This window comes from Chiloscyllium punctatum, chromosome 46, assembly GCF_047496795.1.
Source record: "Chiloscyllium punctatum isolate Juve2018m chromosome 46, sChiPun1.3, whole genome shotgun sequence".
Classification (NCBI taxonomy): Eukaryota; Metazoa; Chordata; class Chondrichthyes; order Orectolobiformes; family Hemiscylliidae; genus Chiloscyllium; species Chiloscyllium punctatum.
Genome location: NC_092784.1, coordinates 50,473,127 through 50,495,872, shown reverse-complemented (window position 1 = coordinate 50,495,872; position 22,746 = coordinate 50,473,127). Strand labels below are relative to the sequence as shown.

Genomic DNA, 22,746 nt, shown 5'->3' with positions numbered 1-22,746 from the left:
CGGAGGGGGCAGAATGTTTGTCATGCTGAATACACTGCACCCACTCCAAGAGCTAAGATTGATTCCTGAATAAGGATCTTGGGGTGGTTCAATGTCAGAGTGTGTGCCCGAGTGTTTTGGGAACCACAAAGACTGAAAGAAAACCTTGCCCCATTGTTTACCTTCACCTCCAGCTCCCCTTTACAGGAGGGTCTGAGCTATTCAGGCCTTTGTAGCTGCTTTGAAGGAGCAACACGGGCATTTCCGATAACTGGCACATTTCTCAAGTTGTTGTCAGGATTCAGAGTCATAGAGCTGTACAACACTGAAACAGACCCTTCATCCAGGCTGACCAGATATCCTGAATTCACCCAGTCCTATTTTGCCAGCAATGGACTCTGATTCGGAACTGGGTCACGAACCAAATGCACCAAAACGCGAGTTGGCCAAAATGACAAGATTCAGACTTTACACGCCAGCTAGCGAAAAGAAAAACTCTTATATAAAGCCTCTGAGGGACCAGTTAGCAGGGACTGTCTGGTGGGGGTGAAGGAGTTCCCTTACTTCAGTGGTGTCGTATTTGGTCTTTTCCACATCAGCCACTGAGTCTGCGTTTTCTCAACATTGTCTGTAACTCGCTCAATGGATTTCAAGGTTTGTTTGCACTTAGAATGTAGAATTGAAGGGAAGAGACTGGACCCAGAGGAGAGAGAACTTTGCATTTTAACTCATGTGAAAATTTTTAGCTTTTAACTAAACAATTCACATTTGAATATTTTACCCCTCAACACGCTCTGGTCTGACAGAATCTTGGGAGGGAAGTCCAACTCCAGGGCCAATTTAAAATCAATACAGATATTTATTGCTTGACTGATCTTAAACAATAAAACAGAACCTAAAGGCTCTTAAGATGCAGTGGTAATGTCCCTACCTCTGAACCTAGGAAGCCTGAGTTCAAGTCCCACCTGAACCAGAGGTGCGTCATCAGAGGAACAATGTCTCTGAACAGGTTGAGTGGAAAATACTGAAAACACAACCTATAAGGCCAGATCACCCAAGTCAGTCAATAAAAGTGCTGGGCCACTTTTGGGATACCATGTGTAATTCTGGTCTTTCTGCTAATAAGAAAGATGTTGTGAAACTTGAAAGGATTCGGAAAAGATTTACAAGGATATTGCCAGGGTTGGAGAGTTTGAACTATAGGGAGAGGCTGAGGCAGTTTTCCCTGGAGCGTCGGAGGCTGAGGGGTGACCTTATACAGATTTTTAAAATCATGAGGGGCATGGATAGGATAAATAGACAAGGTCTTTTTACCAGAGTTGGGGAGCCCAGAACTGCAAGGCAGAGGTTTAAGGTGAGTGGCGAAAGATTCAAAAAGGGACCTCAGGGGCAGCTTTTTCACAGAGGGTGGTACATGTATGGAATGAGCTGCCAGAGGAAGTGGTGGAGGCTGGTACAATTACAACATTTAAAAGGCATCTGGATGGGTTTGGAGGGATATGGGCCAGGTGCTCGCAAATGGGGCTAGATTAATTTAGGATATCTGATCGACATGGACGAGTTGGGTCAAAGTGTCTGTTTCTGTGCTGGACATCTCTCCGACTCAGATAGGTCTACCCCAGTGACCATTTTGAACTGCCCTCAGTTCGTGCCAGAACCAGGCCTTGGGAGTGGTTTACCCTCGGGACGCAAAGTAATCCATTAACGGAGGGAGAACTAATTCGGGTTTGTCCCTCACAGTGTGAAATGGATGGGGTAATGAGTAGAGTGCGCTTGGGCCTACCCAGGCAAGGATAGGGTTTGACAGCTTCAAGCAGACCTCTCTTGGCCCTCTTCTGTGCTCTATCCTTTGAGAAGCTGTGCAGATGGAATGATGGTCCTGGTCCCTCATCACTCTGACAAAGATGAAAGATGTGGCAGAGCGGGAGAAACCCAGATTCAAAAACTAACAGGAACATAAATCAGAAACAGGCAGCTCAGAGAAACTGCTCCTGATAGCTGCTCTTCTGAATTACAGGGGTGGGTCTGAACAGTCACTGCCAGGGGATTTCAGCAGGTCTCTGTGGCTTCACTGAGAACGCCTGGCCTCATTGAATAGGATGACATTTATTTAGGGGCTGCTCAGTGGTTAGCACTGCTGCCTCATGGAACCAGGACCTGGGTTAGATTCCACCATCACGGGACTGAATGTGTAGAGTTGGCCTTTTCTCCCAGTGTCTGTGTGGGTTTCCTCCGGGTGCTCTGGTTTCCTCCCATAGTCCAAAGGTTAGGGTGAACTCGCTGAGCTAACTTGCCCAGTGTTCAAGGATGTGTAGGTTAGTTGTATTAGTCAGGGGAATGGATGTGTTGTTCTTCGGAAGGTCAGTGTGGACTTGATGGGCCAAAGGGCCTGTTGCCACAATAAGGATTCTATGACATTGAAGGATCTGTCAGAGTTAGACTTGGAAGAAAAGTGAATAATTGAACACAACCGCGCTCCAAACGCATAACACTCAAATTACTCAAGTGAAAGGTTGAGAGCTGTTAGTTATATTCAACGAGTTAGCTGCTCTCCCAAAAGCCTGAAGGAAGTTTTAAATGGGGTGGCACAGGAGCTCAGTGGTTCGTACTGCTGCCTCACAGCGCCAGGGACCTGGGTTCAATTCGATCCTTAGGTGACTGTGTGGAGTTTGCTCGTTCTCGCCATGTCTGTGTGGGTTTCCTCCCACAGTCCAAAAATGTGCAGGTTAGGTGAGGCTAAATTGCCCATACTGCCTAGGGATGTGTAGGTTAGGATGGGTTGGCTATGCTAAATTACCCATAGTGTCCAGGGATTAGATTAGATTAGATTACTTTAGATTAGATTACTTAGTGTGGAAACAGGCCCTTCGGCCCAACAAGTCCACACCGACCCGCCGAAGCGCAAACCACCCACACCACTACGTTTACCCCTTACCTAACACTACGGACAATTTAGCATGGCCAATTCACCTGACCTGCGCATCTTTGGACTGTGGGAGGAAACCGGAGCAAACCCATGCAGACACGGGGAGAATGTGCAAACTCCACACACACAGTCAGTCGCCTGAGGCGGGAATTGAACCTGGGTCTCTGGTGCTGTGAGGCAGCAGTGCTAACCACTGTGCCACCGTGCCGCCCACAGGCTATGCAGGTTAGCGTGGGTTGGCCATGCTAAATTATCCATAGTGCCCAGGGACGTGTAGGTTAGGTGAATCAGCCACAGGAAACTCAGGGATAGTAGGGAGATGGGTCTAGGTGGGATACACTTCATAGGGTCGGTGCGGACCTGTTGGGCCGAATAGCTTGCTTCCACACTGTAGGGATGCGATGGAACATTATGTAAAGCAGAGAGATGGGCATAATATTCCAGAGAGTAACCAACTCCTCTTTAGTTACGTCCAGAATGAGAGCAAATCACCAGGACACAGGAGAAGCAAGCAACTCTGGGGGTGACTACAGTCAACTCAGGTTCCAGGTCCCCAGTGCCCTGAAGCTCTGGGCAGGTTGGCTGTTTCTGAGCCCCTCAGCTCGCTCGTTGAACAAATGAATATACGACCAGTTACGGGGCCTTGCAAGAGTTCCTTCAATCCCCTAATGGCATTAAAAGGTGCTGTACAAAGGCAAGTTTCAGGTATTACCCAATCACATTCCAGTGGCTTTTCTAAGCTTTTTGAAAATAAAACCCGAATGCTACATTCAGCTCGAGAGTCAAGCAGAACCAACTCTGGAGGCTAGGCTGGTACAATCTGGGTCCACGTTTCTGTCTGAGGCACAGATCTGGGACTTGGGCAACAGGAAAGGAATGGGGTTGTGACCATCAGGACTTTCCTGTGCGAGACAACACCCTCTCAAAGGATCAATTTGTTCAGCGATTGAAGTACTTGGTCAGGAAAGGCCTGAACGCACAGCAGAGCAGGTAGTTCCTGAACATCTCTTCAACAAAAACAGAAATTGCTGGAAAAGCTTAGGTCTAGCAGCAAGTGTGGAGAGACATCAGAGTTAATGACTCTTCACAGATGCTGCCAGACCTGAGGGACATGGATAGGATAAATAGACAAAGGCTTTTCCCTGGTGTCAGGGAACCTACAGAGGGCATAGGTTTAGGGTGAGAGGGGAAAAATGTAAAAGAGACCTAAGGGGCAACTTTTTCACACAGAGGGTGGTACGTGTATGGAATGAGCTGCCAGAGGAAGTGGTGGAGGCTAGTACAATTGCAACATTTAAGAGGCATTTGGATGGGTATATGGATAGGAAGGGTTTGGAGGGATATGGGCCGGTGGCTGGCAGGTGGGACTAGATTGGGTTGGGATATCTGGTCGGCATGGTTGGACCAAAGGGTCTGTTTTCATGCTGGACATCTCGATGACTCTATAACCTGCTGAGCTTCTCCAGCAACTTTCTGATTTACAGCATCCAGAGTCATTCGGTCGTTCGATAAAGACCATTTTTCACTAGAGGTCTTTCGGTTTCAAATGAACACATTTTCAGTGTACAGCGATGACTGCTAACTTTGTAATTTAAAGAAAAGCCTCTTGTTTTAAGCATTGGGGTGGCCAAACACACTCAATGCAGTTCATGCAGAAATTTCTCAAACTTTCCCTGTCGGAAGCTCAAAGTCCTGAGTGATTTGATTTGGCGGCATGGCCCGCAGAATCTTCCGGAACCGCAAAAAAAAAAGGGTTAAGAGGCCAACTGGGGCCTGGCGATTAAAAAGGAATAAAGCAGCCTTCTTCACAAGCCGCCCTGTCTCCGATGACAGCCCCCGGTGCGTCCCACACTCCCCGCATCCCTCCCCAACCACAAAAGTAAAACTCAAAAGACAAAGTTGATTGAACTGATGAGATACGTTACCATAGGAGGCTTATTCTCAGACTCCTTCAAACAAAAAGCGATGGCATGCTGAATGCAATGGCAAAAAAAGGAAGAAGCATAAACGCAGTGTACTAGACTCAGCCACTGAGAACGAGAGCGCGCTGAGGTCTGTCACGTGACCAGCATGCAGCCCTGCGGCTTGGCTAACACACGATAGGGCAGCGAGGAATCAGTGTCTCTTAGCTCATTCCATTGATGGTCTCGACATGGGCGGGTCTCTCCACAAGCTGCTCGCTCCCCTGTCTCCTTTCCCCTCCTCCTCCTCCTCCTCCCCCACCAAATTCTACTCTTCGATATCCAATTAGAGAGAGCCACTTCGATAAAGGCTTCGTCATTTGTGCACCTAATGCTCTCGAATTAAAAAAGTCCCCATCTCTCCTCAGGATGGCACATCCCACCCACAATCTCTCCATATTTCGCTGTTCTCGGGATGGAGGGTTAGCACCTAGCACCTTCCCCACCCAATGCCGGTGTCTATTATCTTATTAGATTAGATTCCCTACAGTGTGGAAACAGGCTCTTTGGCCCAACAAGTCCACACCGAGCCTCTGAAGAGTAACCCACCCCCCCCCGACTAATGCACCTAACAACTATGGACAATTTAGGCATGGCCAATCCACCCTAACCTGCACATCTTTGGAATGTGGGAGGAAACCGGAGCACCTGGAGGAAACTCATGCAGACACAAGGAGAATGTGCAAACTCCACACAGACAGTTGCCCAAGGCTAGAATTTAACCTGGCATTCTTGTGCTGAGGCAGCAGTGCTAACCACTGAGCCACCGTGCTACCTCATTTTTAGTTTTGTGTTTGTCATTCAATTTTGTGGAAATTGGATTTCATATACCATGGTAGGATTTGAACCCCTCTGGGCTGCTATCATAGAATCCCTACAGTGTGGAAACAGACCATTCATCCCATTAAGTCCATACCAGCCCTCCAAACAGCATCCCACCCAGATCTCGGTGATCTTGCATGTCCCCATGGCTAACCCACCTAGCCTGCACACCCCTGAAGGTAAGGGGCAATCCACCCTGACCTGCACATCTTTGGACTGTGGGAGGAAACCAGAGCACCCAGAGGGAGCCCACGCAGACATTGGGAGTACGTGCAAACTCCACACAGAGTCGCCAGAGGCTTGAATCGAACCTGGATCCCTGATGCCAAGAGGCAGCAGTGCTAAACACTGTGCTGGCCAAACCCATAGCCACCAGATCCCCAAGCCCCATGTCATGCCTGTGGAGCACATTTTGAAACCCTGCCTTCCATCTTGCTTCTATAACTTTGGCACATTGAACCAAGCTCTGGCCAATCATTCCAGAGGGCTTCCTCCTCCCTCTGAATGAGGTACTGTGGACTGATTGGAAGAGAAAGCACATCTCAATAACCATTCCATACCCAACTTGGCAGAATGAGAACTTCCCTCCTCATCCCATTGGAAAACACCTCTGAGGGGATATCAAAACCGAACTCAAATCCCCTCCCTTTTGTTTTAATTTGTGGACAGGGTAGATGCCAAGCACAGCGGGCAGAGACTCTGTGAAAGATAACATTCAACCCAATGATCTAAGAGACACACAACCCAATTTAAAAAAGTATTCAGATTTTAACAACGGAGGTAAAGGATAAACATTCACTCTCAAAGCAAAGGATTCTGGGATTGCCAACTACAATTCTCAGACAGAGATGACCAGTTTAAAATGGGCCCAATTACAATGAATTACAGAAAGAGCACAGAACCTAAGAAGCACTTTCTAGAAATCAATGTAGAAGAGGGTGTCTTAACTGCTTGTAGAATGGCCACAATGGCTTCGTATTACCCGTCAGGTTGCAGTAAGTTGATGACAAAAGCAACAAGGACCGGACAGTGAATGAAAAATGCCAGAAAATTCCATTCAGGTGACCAAATCCCTTGGACTGCAGAATACCTCTCTCGTTGACTGGAAATCAGTCCAATCAGTCAACATGCCATAAAGACCAGGGGAAAACCACACAAGACACGTCACCCGTTCAGACAGCTCTTCATGACAACATGATTTTTTTTTTTGAAAAATGTAGAAGGTTCTTGGGCACAAACCTCAACCACTGGTCTTGGAATCGGCTGTCTCTTAACATTGATCTTAGCATTTTCATCAACATTAGAGTCAAGAGCTTGCGATCGGAGGGCTGGAGGAAGAAACGGGAGCTATGGCTACAGTCAGATCAGCCATGACCTCATTGATTGGCCGAGCAGGTTCGAGGGGGCCAAATATTTCTTGCGTTCTTGTAAATTTAAGCATGCATCACCCAGTCAACTCTCTGAAGTTCCCCACAGAGCTTGAAAAACATTATCGTTTTAAAAAAAACAGAAACACATTTGGTTTAGTAGCACTGCTGAAATGTAAAGCTGGAAAAATGGAGGGGAGGAAATGGCCTTTCCCTCATATTCCACCCCCCCCCCCCCCCCACCCCAACCTCTTTCCAGAGGATGCTGTAGGGGTCCCTTTAAGAATAAACCAGGAAACGCTCAGAAGGAGCGGTCAGTGCCCACTGGAGAATGCATTGAAGCGCTGGTTATCACCAGGAAGGGAAGTTGTTTAGAAAAGGTGAGGGAAGGACTCGTATGCAGCAATGGTAGTATCCCCACCTCCCAGCCAGGAGGTCTGGGTTCAAGTCCCAAATGCTGGAGAGCCATGTTACAGAAAGAACACAGACTGGAGTTTGCATTGAATGGTGAAATGTGAATAATCAGCTCATGGTCAATGGACTAACACCTGTTTCAGTAAATCAGCATCTAGCAATATAATGATTACCCTCCCTCTATGCTTTTTAAACCACACTTTCTTTTGGAAGGTCTCTTGTCTATTTTTCGGTTTCCAGAGGGTTTACTTTTGTAAACACTCCTCCCTCTCTTGTTACTCTGATCATCCTCTATGATTGACTCCCTACAGCATGCACACAGGCCATTTGGCACATCAAATCCACATTGACCCTCTGAAGAGTATCCCACCCAGACCCACCTATCCCTGCGACCCTGTATTTCCCATGGCTAACCCACCTAGCCCGCACACCCCTGGACACTAGGGGCAATTTACCAAGGCCAATCCACCCTAACCTACACATCTTCAGACAGTGGGAGAAACCGGAGCACCAGGAGGAAACCCACGCAGACACGGGGAGAACGTGCAAACTCCAGACTGACAGTCGGCCAAAGCTGGGATTGAACCCAAGTCCCTGGCACTGTGAGGGAGCAGTGCTAACCACTGAGCCACCCCAAAGTGGAGTCTCATTTTCTTTACACTAATAATTTCGCATAGGCGAGGGCGTGAAATGGTGTTGCAATGAAAATAAATCAGTTCAGTCTTTCTCCACCTTCCAAACCATAAACATTGCAAGTTTATAACACAGGACGTCAGAATCAAACATCAGAGTTGACAAATCCCAGTCAGAGTCACAATGAATTACAATCAGCCTCTTTGTTTGAAGGGGACGGAGTGGGAAGGAGGTGGGTGGAGAAACACCATGTTTTTTGCTTTTATAATTTCACCCCCAAACAGATAGCCAAAGACCACCAAAAGTTGGCACCTCTGGCTGTGACGCATTCCTAGAAATTCATGACTTCTTGGGTCTTCTCCCATAGTATTTTGCAACTAATGCACTGCCAAAGAAAACCTTGGGGATCCACCTTCTTCAGGGTCCTTGTGATTTTCATCCCAGGTTTGTGGCTCGCTGTCAGGATTTCAAATCGGAATTCCTGGAGATTTGGCAATCCCGTTGCTGCTGGAAGAGGAGACCAGCAGGGGTTCAGCTGGTGTGCTCTCTCTGGTCATGGGGCCTGCCAGTATTGGCCAGCAGATCCTTACTAGGAAAGGATGGCCACTTGGACTGCTCATGCCAAATATCCTCCCCCTCCAAATTCCGGAGTGCCAAAGGCTCCAACAGAGGGCATTAAGGATGCACAGCGCCAATAGTGTGTGCAAACTCTCAGGATGTACTGCAGCAACTCCCCCCATGGTCCTTAGACAGAACCTTCCAAACCCATGACTTCTACTTTCTAGAAGGACAAGGACAGCAGATACATGGGAACACCACCCCCCCCTGCAAGTTCCCCTCCGAGCCACTCACCATCCTGACTCGAAATAAATCACCGTTCCTTCAGTGTCACTGGGTCAAAGTCCTGGGATTCCCTTTCTAATCATAGAATCCCTACGTAGCGTGGAAGTAAGCTATTCCGACCATCGAGTCCACACCGACTGAAAAACATCCCACACAGACCCATCCGCTCCACTACCCTACTCCCTGTGTTTCCTATGGCCAATTCACCTAGCCTGTACATCCCTGGACACTATGGGCAATTGAGTATGGCCAATCCACCCTATCCTGCACATCTTTGGAATGTGGGAGGAAACCAGAGCTCCTGGGGGAAACCCATGCAGACATGGGGAGAACATGCAAACTTCACACAGGCAGTCACTAGAGGCTGGAATTGAACCTGGGTCCTTGGCACTGTGAGGCAGCTGGGCTAACCACTGAGCTTCCGTAATAGCATGGAGAGATTGCCAACACCACATGGACTGCAAGGGTTCAAGAGAGAAGCTCACCACCACCTTCTGAAGAGCCACGGGCTACAACTGCTGGCCTCGCTGGCAAAGCCCATATCCAATGGAAGGACCCAGAGAAAGAATGGATGAGAACAGAAAGAGAGGGAAAGATCCATCCGCATGCCATCTTCCAGGACCCCAATCAGCTATCAATCTTGACAAAAAAAAAAGGGCTTCTGACAAAAACGATCTATCATGGAAAAATATAACAGATGCATTTTGAGGCAAAGTGAGGTTGGATCGTAATTCCATCAGGCAATTCACAATCAGGGTTACAAAATAAAGGCAGAGGCATGCTACAGAGAGGCCATGATCTAATTAAACAGCGACACAGCCTAGAGGGGCCGAATGATCTCTTTGTGTTCAATGGTGCAGTGTGTCAAGCTTTTTAATCATGGAATGGTTTAGATTCCAGTTTGAGACAGCTTTCAGGTACTCGACCATGCCTCTCCATCTCCCAGGCCATACACCCACACCTCTCACCAGGTTGGTTTTAATTACTTCTTCACAGGATGAGGGCATCACTGGCCAGGCCAGCATTTATTGCCCATCCCCAATTGCCCAGAGGGCAGTTAAGAGTAACCCACATTGCTGTGAGTCTGCAGTCACTTGTAGACCAGGATAAGGATGGCAGATTCCTTCCCTGAAGAACATTAGTGAACCAGATGGGTTTTTTTCCCCCCAACAATCAACAACAGCTTCACAGTCATTGTTAAGCTCTTACGTGCAAGTATTTTTACTGAGTTCAAATTACACCATCTGCCAGGGTGGGATTCGAACCTGGGTGGGATTCGAACCTGGGTCCCCAGAACATTACCTGGGTCTCTACATTAACAGTCTAACGATAATACCAGTAGGCCATGCCTCCCCTAGGTTGTAGGGAGATCCAAATAGATGATGTTCATGAGCTGAAGCAACAGAACATGGGGATCCAAACAGAATAAGTGACCCAATTTTTAAAGAGGGAGAGAGATGAGGAGGAAACAAAAGTACAGGGGAGAAAGAACAGGATAATGAGAATATAAAGTTGGCAGCTTCACTGTGAGGTGAACATTGCTATGATCAGGCAAAGCGAGTCCTTTCTCTAGATTCATTAACCCTCGCATCAGGTATGGCGGATAGTCACCAACATACAACAAATAGTCAGAACCAATTTTAGCTTCAATTTTTTTTTAAACGATTTGACAGAGAAGTACAAAATTCATTCCTGTCACAAACTATCTCAAGAGCGATGGGCATATCAATGTTTTATCCCTGTCACCATTCGCAGAGGTTATCATTCTGAGGTCAAATGGCAGCACTTTGACCAGAGAACACTAGCAGAGCCAGTCCCTAAAGTCAGAGGGAGCTCACTCACAGAGTCACATCCCAGAATACAATATCCAATATGGCATGCGGTCACTCAGACACAACTGCATGCCTATACCATGTCAAAAAAAAAGAAGTTTGCCATCTTTAACAATAAATGGGTGTGGAAAATAAAGTAAACAATTAAAACTATGCATTCCGTCTGGTGTTTTGCCCTTCCCTCTCTACATAGATTTGCTTTACAAACATCCTTGGCACCTCCTAATCAGAACTCCATTCCATGAGTTTTCACCAATTGAGGTGGTCAAGACAGCAGCCATCTCGATTCATGCTGCAGCAGGTTCCTACTGCCCGAAACCCACGGCTGAAGAGAATTTCTCAGTTAGCATTCCTCTTCCTGAGCCCTTCTCACCGGCTCACAAGCGTGCGCGCACACACAACCCCACCCACCCACCCAACATACTCTTGAGATGCGCCATCACTCTCAATAGAGGTTAGCCACAAGCGAGCAACCCAAGTTTGGAGCACAATCTCGGCTCTCTCTGAAGGGAAGTCTCACTGACTAAACGGACAAGACACTGCTTCCGAAACGCAAGTTCTGTCACGTTGTTTTGCACTACCTGCAAGAATTTTTTTTTAAATTTCTGACCAATTCAACAAGCCAATTTAAATCTGAGTAGATAAGAGTGTGGCCTTGGAAAGATCACAGCAGCATCTGAGGAGCAGGAGAGTCAACATTTCAGGGAGGACCCTTCATCAGGACCGCCCCTGCTCCTCAGATGCTGCCTGACCTGCTGTGCATTTCCCAGCGTCACACTCTATTTACATTGACTCGCCAGCATCTGCAGTCCTCACTAATCACCCAATTTAAATCTGACACAATTAGTGTCATAGAGATGGACAGCACAGAAACAGGCCCTTCAGCCCAACTCATCCATGCCAGCCAGATATCCTAAAATGAATCGAGCCCCATTTGCCAGCATTTGGCCCAAATCCCCCTCAACCTTGGGTGGGTTTAGAGGGATTTGCTCAATAAGGCACCCATCCAGATGCCTTATTGGACAATACTTTTAAAAAGGGGTTATAGCTGACAAATCTTTCGGTGAGAAATTAATGAATCACAGCACTGAAGCGAGGAAAAAAAAAGTTATTGGGAGAAATGTCACCAAAACAGATCTACACAGAAAGAGTGTGGTGCTGGAAAAGCACAGCAGGTCAGGCAGCATCTGAGGAGCAGGAGAATCGATGTTTCAGACATAAGGCTAATGTGCGAAACGTTGATTCTCCTGCTCCTCATTCTCGAAAACAGATCTACTGCACACTTCATGAAGATCATGCCGCTTTTAGGATGAGGTTTTGTTTTGGCCATTAAGAAAACATCCTATCGCTTGCCGATTTGGATTTTTGGCACTTTAAAAGTAATTTTGTCAAGTCATTATGTAATAACACATGAGCTATTATTTTGCCCTGAGAATCCAAATTTTGTTTGTGGGCTGAATAAACAATCCCAGCATCCTTCGCTTCTCGAGTATCCCATCATGCAGCCTTCCCCACCACCAACTCCCCAAACAAAGGGTTAACGGATTTGTTTTAAAAAAAAACACGCAGACACTGCAACTCGAGCCAACAGTTTTTTTAAAAATCATCTCAACAAGGCATTTTCTTTCTCAAAAAAGAAAAAGGTGGGGAACAGGGCAAAAGTTGAGGGTCAGAGGTGAGATGCAGTAAAAAGTTGAGAGGCGGACTTACAGGAACTAGCTTCCAATACCACTTGGTGGGACACTGTTGGAGGACAGTGTGTCACAGAGAGATCAAAGTCAAAGAGGAAAGGGGAGAGAAAGGAGGGAAAAGAGGAGAAGCATTGAATTTCATAAATATTAACAAGCGCATCAGACGAAAATATTAAATACACGTTAAATATACAGAAAGATTCAGAGCTCATCAACACAAGATTCAAGTGTCACCACGTTGAGTAAAAACACAGAAAACAAAACCCCAACTGAGTGTTTTTGCTTTTGAAACAGCCTTGTTAACCGATGATGCTGCATTGTGTATATGTAGCTCAGAGAAATCATTTCTCCAAGTGAACTGCAATGGTCTTTAATGTGACTGGGAGAGGGGCAAGAGAGTTTTGGGTTCAGACCCTGTTAAAAAGCCACTGAAAGTCCTGTGGGCAACCCAGTCAGCTCTATCCTCGGATTTGTGCTCCACTGTTGCCTCCGGGGATCCGGGTGTGGGTTTTGCGCATCCATTACGCACAACTCAGCGGCGTGGCCAGAAGCTAGATCGAGAAAGATTTCCAAAGTTGGAAGTCAGTCACAGCGCCAATCCCTGAAGCAATTTGGTTAGACTGACAAAACCAAAACAAAAAAAAGACTGGACAGCATTGTAATCCTCAAGATGAAACAAAATCACGATACCACCTGGTCAAAAACAGCAGAGGAGGTCAAACTGGAGGAAGACGTGGTGCAAGGCTGAAAGTAGTTAGGGCACAGGCGGAATTTTGATCAAGCTGTCAAGGAGTTTGACTAATTTCTTTTCTTTGCAAAAGAAGTCAATCACTTACATTTTCTATAAAATGAGGGAAGAGTCCAAACACATCATTCCACTCTTTCTGTTAATGTTTTGATCAGTCAAGGATACTGAAAAGTGTGGGCTTTGCCAGACCAAGGAGCCAATTAAACTGAATGCAACATGACACATTTACAGGGGATTGTGTACCAGATGGTTGAATAAATCCTGACCCCTCACCTTCACCTCACTCAGCATCCATTATCGACAAACCCCTGCCTCAAAACACATCCTGGCTCAGAACTGTTCAGACAAGTATGCAGGCTAGCTCAGTGGCCGTGCAGAGGGGGATAGTTTTGGTTCAAATGAAAGAAGAGTTGGCCAATATGCAGCATTCAATGCAGTTAAAATCCAAAATGGATTTACTTCCTTGAATGCAGCGTGAACTAAATGGTAGAACTTCTATGTAAAGGAACAATTGAAGCCTTCTGCAGTGATTGGAACGGGAGATCGGCAGGTGGAACTCAGGAGTAAGAGTTCCCTGATTGGGGCTATTAACTTAAGTCAAACAGGGAGCCCTGGCTGACAGGTGTAAGCAGGAGTCTCAGGGATTCTCCTCACTCTAGGAACTGGCTCTGAGCTAGCTGGTCATGTGCACAGGATACTGGCCCCTGTGGAGTATTTTCACTTTCCCTTTGAGACAGGGAATTAAGTAGAGAGCAGTTCACAGGCCCTTTCATGCTTTTTTATGGATAATGAACCCTGCTCCCACATGGATTTAAGATCAACTACCGGCTACACTAAACCCAGATCGAATTCTAATAAATCTACCAAGAAGCTGAGAGTTCCCACATCAACATGCCTTGGACAAATGACTGCAATAGAAGAGAGAGTGACCGCTCAGTGCATCCTCATCACCCAACAAGGGTTCAAACACAAAGCAGCAGGGTCAGCTGCTTGAACTTTACTTCAGCAATGAGAGTGGGCAAGGGAAAGTGTAGGCACTCTCCGTCAGGCAGGGAGGAAGTGAAAAGGGAAGGGAACGGCTTACAAAAGAAACCGCATCTCTTAAGTGGAAGGAGGCGGTTTATGAGAAGTTGAGACAAGATGGTTCAGAGGAGGGGATGGAGAGTTACAGATTAGCTAGGAAGGATTTAAAGAGAGTTAAGAAGAGCAAGAAGACGACATGAGTGGTCTTTAGCAGGTAAAATAAAGGAGAACCCTAAAGCTTTCTGTAGGTACACCAGGCAAATAAAAAAGGATGACTAGGGTAGGAACAGGGCCAGTCAAAGACAGAAGTGGGTAGTTGTGTGGGGACCCTGTGGAGATCGGAGAGGTGCTAAATGTATATTTCTCACCTGTTTTCATGCAGGAAAAGGAGACTATTGTAGAGGAGAAGAAGGAGATAGAGGATATTGGACTAGAAAGGATAAAGGTTAGTAAGGAAGAGGTGTTATCAATTCGAGAAGGAGTGAAAGTAGATAAGTCCCTGGGCCAGATTGGATTTATCCGAGGATTCTTGGGGAAGCTAGGGAGAAGATAGCAGAGCCTTTGGCTTTGATATTCGAGTCATCATTGTCTACAGTTTTAGTATCAGAGGACTGGAGAATTGCAAAAGTTGTGCCCTTGTTTAAGAAGGGCAGTAGAGATGACCCATTTAATTATAGACCAGTGTTGTAGGAAAAGTTTTGGAAAGGATTCTAAGAGATAGGATTTATAATCATCTAGCAAGCAACAATTTGATAGCAGATTGTTAACATGGTTTTGTCAAGGGTAGGTCAGGTCTCACAAACCTTAGCTTTTTGAGAAGGTGACCAAGCATGTAGATGAGGGCAGGACAGTTGACGTGGGAGACATGGACTTCAGTGAAACCTTTGATAAGGTTCCACATGGTAGGCTGTTGGAAAAAAATACAGAGGCATGGGATTAAGGGTGATTTAGCGGTTTGGATTAGAAACTGGCTTTCTGTAAGAAGGCAGCGAGTGGTGGTTGATGGAAATATTCAGCCTGGAGTCCAGTTACTAGTGGTGTGCCAGAAGGATCTGTTTTTGGACCACTGCTGTTTTTTATTATAATTTTTATCATTCATTTTTATAAGTCATTTTTATAATTGACTTGGACACAGGCATAGGTGGGTGGGTCAGTAAGTTTGCAGATGACGTTAAAGTCAGTGGAGTAGTGGACAATTTGGATGAATGTTGCGTGGGGACTCGGATAAACTGCAGAATTGGGCTGAGGGGTGGCAAATGGAGATCAATGCAGCTAAATGTGAGGTAATTCATTTTGGTAAGCATATCAGGAAGGCAGAATACTGGGTGAATGGAAAACCTCTTGGTAGTGTGGATTTGCAGAGGGATCTTAGAGTCCATGTACATAGATCCCTGAAAGTTACCACCCAGGTTAATAGTGCTGTTAAAGTAGCATACAGTGTGTTAGGTTTCATTGGTAGAGAGATTGATTTCCAGAGCGATAATTTCATGCTACAACTATACAAAATGCTAGTGCGCCCACACTTGGAATATTGTGTACAGGTCTGGGTTGCACCATTCCAGGAAGGATGTGGAAGTGTTGGAAAAGGTGCAGAGGAGATTTACCAGGATGTCGCCTGGTCTGGAGGGAAGGTCTTATGAGGAAAGGCTGAGAGATTTTGGTCTGCTTTCGTTGGAGAGAAGGCGGCTAAGAGGGGATTTGATAGAGACATCCAAGACGATCAGAGGATTAGATAGTGTAGTCAGTGAAAGTCTTTTTCCTCGGATGGTGATGTCAGCTTGTACGAGGGGGCATAGCTGCAAATTGAGGGGTGATAGATTTAAGACAGATGTCAGAGGCAGGTTCTTTACTCAGAGAGTGGTAAGGGCGTGGAATGCCCTGCCTGCCGATGTAGGTAACTCAGCCACATTAGGGAGATTTAAACAATCTTTGGATAAGCACATGGATGATAATGGGATAGTGTAGGGGAATGGGCTCAGGTTAGTTCACAGGTCGGCGCAACATAGAGGGCCGAAGGGCCTGTTCTGCGCTGTATTGTTCTATGTTCTCTCCTGTCCTGGCCATTACAGAAGGAAATGGGCAAACTGAGGCTGTGCTCCACCTCCACGATGGGGTAAACTTACTTTCAACAGCATTTCAGGTGGGGAATAAGAAACCTAATTGTATTTCAATAGATTCAGTTCAATTCACAATCCTGTCTTGCTCCAAGTACCGGCTTTCACTTAGAGAAAAAGGTACCCCTACGACACACTCCAAGCCACCGATGTCAAGGCCTGCTCCATTTAACCCCAGATTGGAACCGCACTCTTGCTCCTTTGCCTCCGTTTAGCCAGAAGGCACTTAAATATTCCCCATCACCCTCCCTGGGCTGTAGCAAGCCACCCAACCCCAGTACAGCAGAAGTCAGGAGGTCAATCTGAATCTACAGGCCACTAAAACACTTCATCCACAGACTGCATGTGATCGGACATGAAGTTTGACCACTTCTCCAGTGACAAGATGCCAACGGAGTCTAAACCTCCCACGACAGGTCGAGATCGAGGAGTTCTGATGCTCTTGAGATACCTGCTCCGTCAGCATCACTTGGAAACACCTATCCTTGGTAGCTCCCCACCTTCCCAAATTCTCCCATCAGTGATGCTGTTTGGTTTGTCTTCCGATTTGCCTTTCCAGCTTGCTGCCTCTTGTAGCTACTGCACAGCTACTGCAGGAGGCATTGCAAAGTGGGACAGCAAAACCACCAACAGAAGGTCAACTCTGAGCAAACTGCCAGATTGCAGAAATATTCTGGCGGTGTCCATCCTCTAACAGGAAATTAATATTTGTAATTAATACAAATATTACCAAATCAGATGGCAGCGGGAAAAATTAGGCGAATAGCCAGCACAAATCACTGGGAAAACAAAAAGCCATTGAGCACTGGTTAGAAATACTAGAGGAGCATTTCCAGGAACAGTAACCCTGGTTGTATCACCAGCCTCAAAAAACCCCATGGCATTTGCTAATTCCTATTCTGAAAGAATTAGGTAAAGGGTTAGAAATATCAGAGGTTACGGTCTTGCAGATTTGAAGGTCTGTGTGCAACAGTGACGATATTCTTCCATTTGCCCCCAGTCCCCCAACCCTCGCATTCTCTCCTAATTTCAAGTTTCAATTCAATAACCTCAGTCCATTTGACCACTGAATTCTAGATGTTTCTCAAATTAAGCGGCTCAAAATAGAAGCAAAAAATTTTAAAAAAACAAATCAACTCCTCACAAGGGTGAAGACTCAGAATATCAGTTCGGAAACTAACCTCAAAGACAAAGTAAGAAGCACTCAAAAGACAGACATAGTGCCAACAGGCAAAAGGCACTGAGATTGGATGCACAGAGACATGGCTGTCATCACACAGAGAAAACGTTCAGCAGTTAGTCCCTTACCCCTTGGCTTGTTGGATTGTCTACACCAGGCTGTAGTCTGAGCTGGTGCAGTCGCTCAGAGACATCTTTTAACTTCTGGTTTATCTGACCAATGAAATTAGGAAAAGAAGAGGACAGGATATTAGAACCTATTAAACGCAAACTGTCACACTTCTTCCAAAAGAGCCCTTTCAGACAGTTGCCAGTTTTGATTCGAGTTGTTGGGAGTTTATGATTAGTTATTGACATTTGAGGGCTATTACATGAAGGCCACTCGTCCCAAATGGTTCTGTACGAGCATTTGTGCTCCACGTTAGCCTTCAATCTGCATCCAATACTCTCCAGAATTTTGAGATCTGTAGCTCAGGTTGAGATTCTGGATGTAGGTTTGCTCGCTGAGCTGGAAGGTTATTTTCCAGAGGTTTTGCCATCCTACTAGGTAACATCATCAGTGAGCCTCTGGATGAAGCACTGGTGGCATGCCCCACTTTCTATTTACGTGTTTGGGTTTCCTTGGGTTGGTGATGTCATTTCCTATGGTGGCATTATTTCCTGTTCTTTTTCTCAGGGGGTGGAAAATCGGATCCAAGTCAATGTGTTTGTTGATAGAGTTCCAGTTGGAATGCCCTGTTTCTAGAAATTCTCATGCGTGTCTCAGTTTGGCTTGTCCTAGGATGGATGTGTTGTCCCAGTCGAAGTGATGTCCTTCTCATCTGTATGTAAGGATACTAGTGAGAGAGGGGCATGTCATTTGTGGCTAGTTGATGTTCATGTATCCTGGTGGCTAGTTTTCTGCGTTTTTGTCCAATGTAGTGTTTGTTACAGTTCTTGCGCGGTATTTTGTAAGTGACATTAGTTTTGCTTGTTGTCTGTGTAGGGTCTTTCAAGTTCATTAGCTGCTGTTTTAGTGTGTTGGTGGGTTTGTGGGCTACCATGATACCAAGAGGTCTGAGTCATTTGACAGTTATTTCCAAGATGCCTTTGATGTAGGGGAGAGTGGCTAGGGTTCCTGGTCTGTCTGCTTGTTTGGGTTTGTTGCTGAGAAATCGGCGGGATGGGTCATTGCGTACCCATTCTTTCTGAATACACGGTATAGGGGATTTTCTGCTCTGCTTAGTCCCTCTGTGCTGCAGTCTGTGGATCTCATTGAAACAATGTTCTAATGCAGTTTCATTTGTGGTTGTTGGGATGATTGCTTCTGTAGTTCAATATTTAGTCCTTATGTATTGTTTTCCTGTAGATGCTGGTTTGAAGTTCGCTCTATTGTGACATCTAGGAATGGCTGTTTGTTGTTGATTTCCTCCTCTTTAGTGAATTTTATGCCAGGAAGGGTACTATTGATGGTCTTGAAGGTTTCCTCTAATTTGTTTCCTTTAGTGATGACAAAGGTATCATCCATGTACCGGACCCAAAGTTTGGGTTGGATGGTTGGCAGAGCTGTTTGTTCAAGTCTCTGAATTACTGCCTACAAAAACGACCAACTTCACCAGCAAGGACAACATCTTCAAGCTAATGGACCTCTGCCTGATCACCCACTTCAACAACAAAACCTGCAGACAAACCAACGGAACCCCCATGGGATCTCCAATATCAGGGTTCTTAGCAGAAGCAGTCATGCAGAGTCTCGAACAAACAGCTCTGCCAATCATCCAACCCAAACTTTGGGTCCGGTACGTGGATGATACCTTTGTCATCACTAAACGAAACAAATTAGAGGAAACCTTCAAGACCATCAATAGTACCCTTACTGGCATAAAATTCACTAAAGAGGAGGAAATCAACAACAAACTGCCATTCCTAGATGTTACAGTAGAGCGAACAGCCAATCAGGAACTTCAAACCAGTGTCTGCAGGAAAACAATGCATGCAGACTAAATATTGAACTACAGAAGCAATCATCCCAACATCCACAAATGAAACTGCATTAGAACATCATTTCAATGAACCAACATACATTGCAGCACAGAGGAACTATGCAGAGCAAAGGAAAATCACATATACCGTGTATTCAAAAAGAATGGATCCCCAATGAATACAGTCTGCCGATTTCTCGGCAACAAACCCAAACAAGCAGACAAAACACGTCCAGAATCCCCAGCCACTCTCCCCTACATCAAAGGCATCTCAGAAATGACTGCCAGACTACTCCGATCTCTTGGCATCATGGTAGCCCACAAACCCACCAACACACTAGAACAGCAGCTAATGAACTTGAAAGACCCTATACGGACAACAAGCAAAACTCATGTAATTTACAAAATACCGTGCAAGAACTGTAACAAACACTACCTTGGACAAACATGCAGAAAACTAGCCACCAGGATACATGAACATCAACTAGCCACAAAGACATGACCCTCTCTCACGAGTATCCTTACATACAGATAAGAACACTACTTCGACTGGGACAACACATCCATCCTAGGACAAGCCAAACCGAGACACACATGAGAATTCCTGGAAGCATGGCATATCAACTGGAACTCTATCAACAAACATATTGACTTGGGCCCCTTTTACCACCCCCTGAGAAAGATATCAGGAAATGACATCACCAATGGAAATGACATCACCACCCAAGGAAACTTAAACACAAATAGAAAGTGGGCCATGTCACCAGTGCTTGATCCGGAGGCTCACTGATGATCTAACTTAGCATGGTGACGAAACATCTGAAAACAAACCTTCCAGCTCAGCGAGCAAACCTACATCCACTATCCAGAAGAGAATGGACTTCCTCCCCTCACATCGGCAGAAATAAAACAGATATCACATACAGAGACACATGCTACATACCCCAAACCATCCCGTGTAGTACAACATTCAGTGTAATTCCATCCTGGGAAACACTGGTGCCAAGGACAACCAATCAGAGGGGGGCTGGTTGGAAGAAGAGGGGATGGGGGAGGCGTGGAGAAGCTCAACAGAACTTGCCCTGAGGTTAATCTAAATAAACATTGGGCAACATTGAAAAGACTGGGTCTTCACTGTGACCTCAGCTGGTGTGGGGATTTGAACCCCTGCTGTTGGTGTCTCTCCACATTGAAAACCAGCTGCTCAGCCAACCAAGCTCGCCAACTCAGTGCCAAATGTGATTAGCAGACCAAGATTGCGAGAAGGGGTGGAACACATTTTTGTTGGACAGGGGCTGTGATCACGCAATTGATAAATGGTCAACATGACTTCACAGCAGCTTCGAGAAGATGTGCCCACTGAAGGAATAAGCAAAAGCCTTCACTGAAAGAAACCTTTAAGTCTGACCCACTGTTACCCCTTCCCACCCACTCGGTCACAAGTGGACAATCTTTCCCATATGTGGAGCTGTGCTCTCAGTCAATCCAATAGAGTCAAGGCAAATAAGAAGTGAAACAAATCTTCCCTCCATTCCCAAACATGGTCTTCAGATTGCCACTTAATACAAAGGGTGCCCTGAGTTGCTATCTCCATCAGGAGAGATTGAATAATTTGGAATTCTTTTCTCCAAATACAAGAGTGGTAAACTAACCAAGGCTTTGGTGGAGCTAGTACAGATATCTCAGGGACGAATGGCCCCGTGTGCCAGGTATAGACAACATTGGCATATTGCCACTGCCTTGAGAAGGCAGCCAACATCATCGAAGACCCCTCCCACCCCAGTTAGATCCAGGAGATACAAAAGTTTGAAAACACATACCAAGAAACTGAAGAACATCTTCTTCCTCACTGTTATCTGGTTCATGAACAGACCACTCATACATTAGAGTTGATCTTTCTCTGTAGCTGTAACACTATATTCTGTTCTATTACCCTGATGTACTTATGTAAGGGATGATACATCTGAATAGTGCGCAAAAACAATACTTTGCACTGTATTTCAGTACATGTGACAAGTAAAACAAATAAAGCAAACATGCAGCTCTGAAGACAAGGTTAAGTCCACAGTTCAAAAACAAATTTGCCTGAAAATGTTTATAAGACAACTTCATTTTGAAAACTTTTGTTCAAATTTCTTAATGGTGCCTGTCGTCATTATTTGTTAAAGTGGGAACAGCACTGGGCTCCGGTCACCAGCTTAAAAAGATAACCCCTCCAAGGCCAGGCCAATGTATTAAGTGATGACAGTGCACAGTAAGGCCTCAGTCACCCACTGGGTCCAACATCAACACCACTGGCTGACGGATGAGGTCATACCATGAACAAATCTGACCCTGTGGAAAGTGCAAAGTCATTTCAGCAGACACCAAAGAAATAAAAACAAAAACAGCAGTCTTTCGATAAGATAGTTACCTTATCAACCCAGAGCAGCAGACTGTACTCCGTACTGGCTAAGACTTCTTTTGACGGACTGTGGGTCCCCATTCCCTCTGTGTCCAGTGCCACTTTCCTGCCACGCAGAGTTTCCATCATGTACGCAGTCATCAGGCCATCAATAACAGCCAAGTGAGCACCCTGGTTGGCACCAAAAAAAAAAGAGAGAGCTAGCATCATTTATTCAGCTGAGCCAACGTCACCCGCCCAGCCACGCCCTCCGTTGTGCGGAGCTGCACTGCCCTGGTATGGCCTATTCCTGTTTCACTTTCGGAATGGCGCCAAACTACTATTACCGGACAAATGGAAACCATGAGGCGAAAAGATGACAACTGCACCGAAGCCACAATGTTAACCAGCCCATGTGACATTTTCAACTGGCTTTTATAATAAGCCTGTTTTGGGGAGTACTGTACCCCCCACGTCTTTTACAGCTCTTCCTTTCGTCAAGCCCAACACCAATTTGAAAATACAAATTCTACGTTTGGATTTAAACCCTCATTGCACTGGGTGTTCCTCCATCGACCATGTGAACATTAATTGAACTCCTAACGACAATATTAACTGTAAACACGAGCCATTTTCAGGCGGTCTCCAACACATTCAGTAGCCCATTTTGATCAGAATGTCAAACCAAGCTGACTGATTATTTGTTACCCCCACCCCCAACACGAGACCAGTAGATACTCCTAGTCAGAGTGAATCGACTGCTATCTGAGCTGGTGAGATTGACCAGAACAAGCTAATATTAGCTAGGAGTGAAGAGTGAGGTGTAATCACAGTGAAAGGATGCAAGGTCCTAAAAAACAACAAGGTCAT

General features: G+C 45.8%; 1 protein-coding gene across 7 annotated transcripts in view; it reads right to left on the bottom strand.

Moving 5' to 3' along the window:
* Positions 1 to 22,746, bottom strand: part of camsap3 (calmodulin regulated spectrin-associated protein family, member 3) — a 208,053-nt gene that overhangs the window by 67,643 nt on the left and 117,664 nt on the right. For 2 of the 7 annotated variants that reach the window (XM_072564202.1, XM_072564203.1), the window contains exons 3-6: positions 21,907 to 22,068; positions 17,662 to 17,745; positions 12,488 to 12,520; positions 4,831 to 4,878 (exon numbers count right to left, since the gene is read on the bottom strand). In XM_072564202.1, coding sequence (XP_072420303.1) covers positions 4,831 to 4,878; positions 12,488 to 12,520; positions 17,662 to 17,745; positions 21,907 to 22,068 — 327 coding nt within the window. The remainder of the gene's footprint in view (positions 1 to 4,830; positions 4,879 to 12,487; positions 12,521 to 17,661; positions 17,746 to 21,906; positions 22,069 to 22,746) is intronic. The other 5 variants (XM_072564204.1, XM_072564208.1, XM_072564205.1 and 2 more) reach the window with 3 other exon arrangements.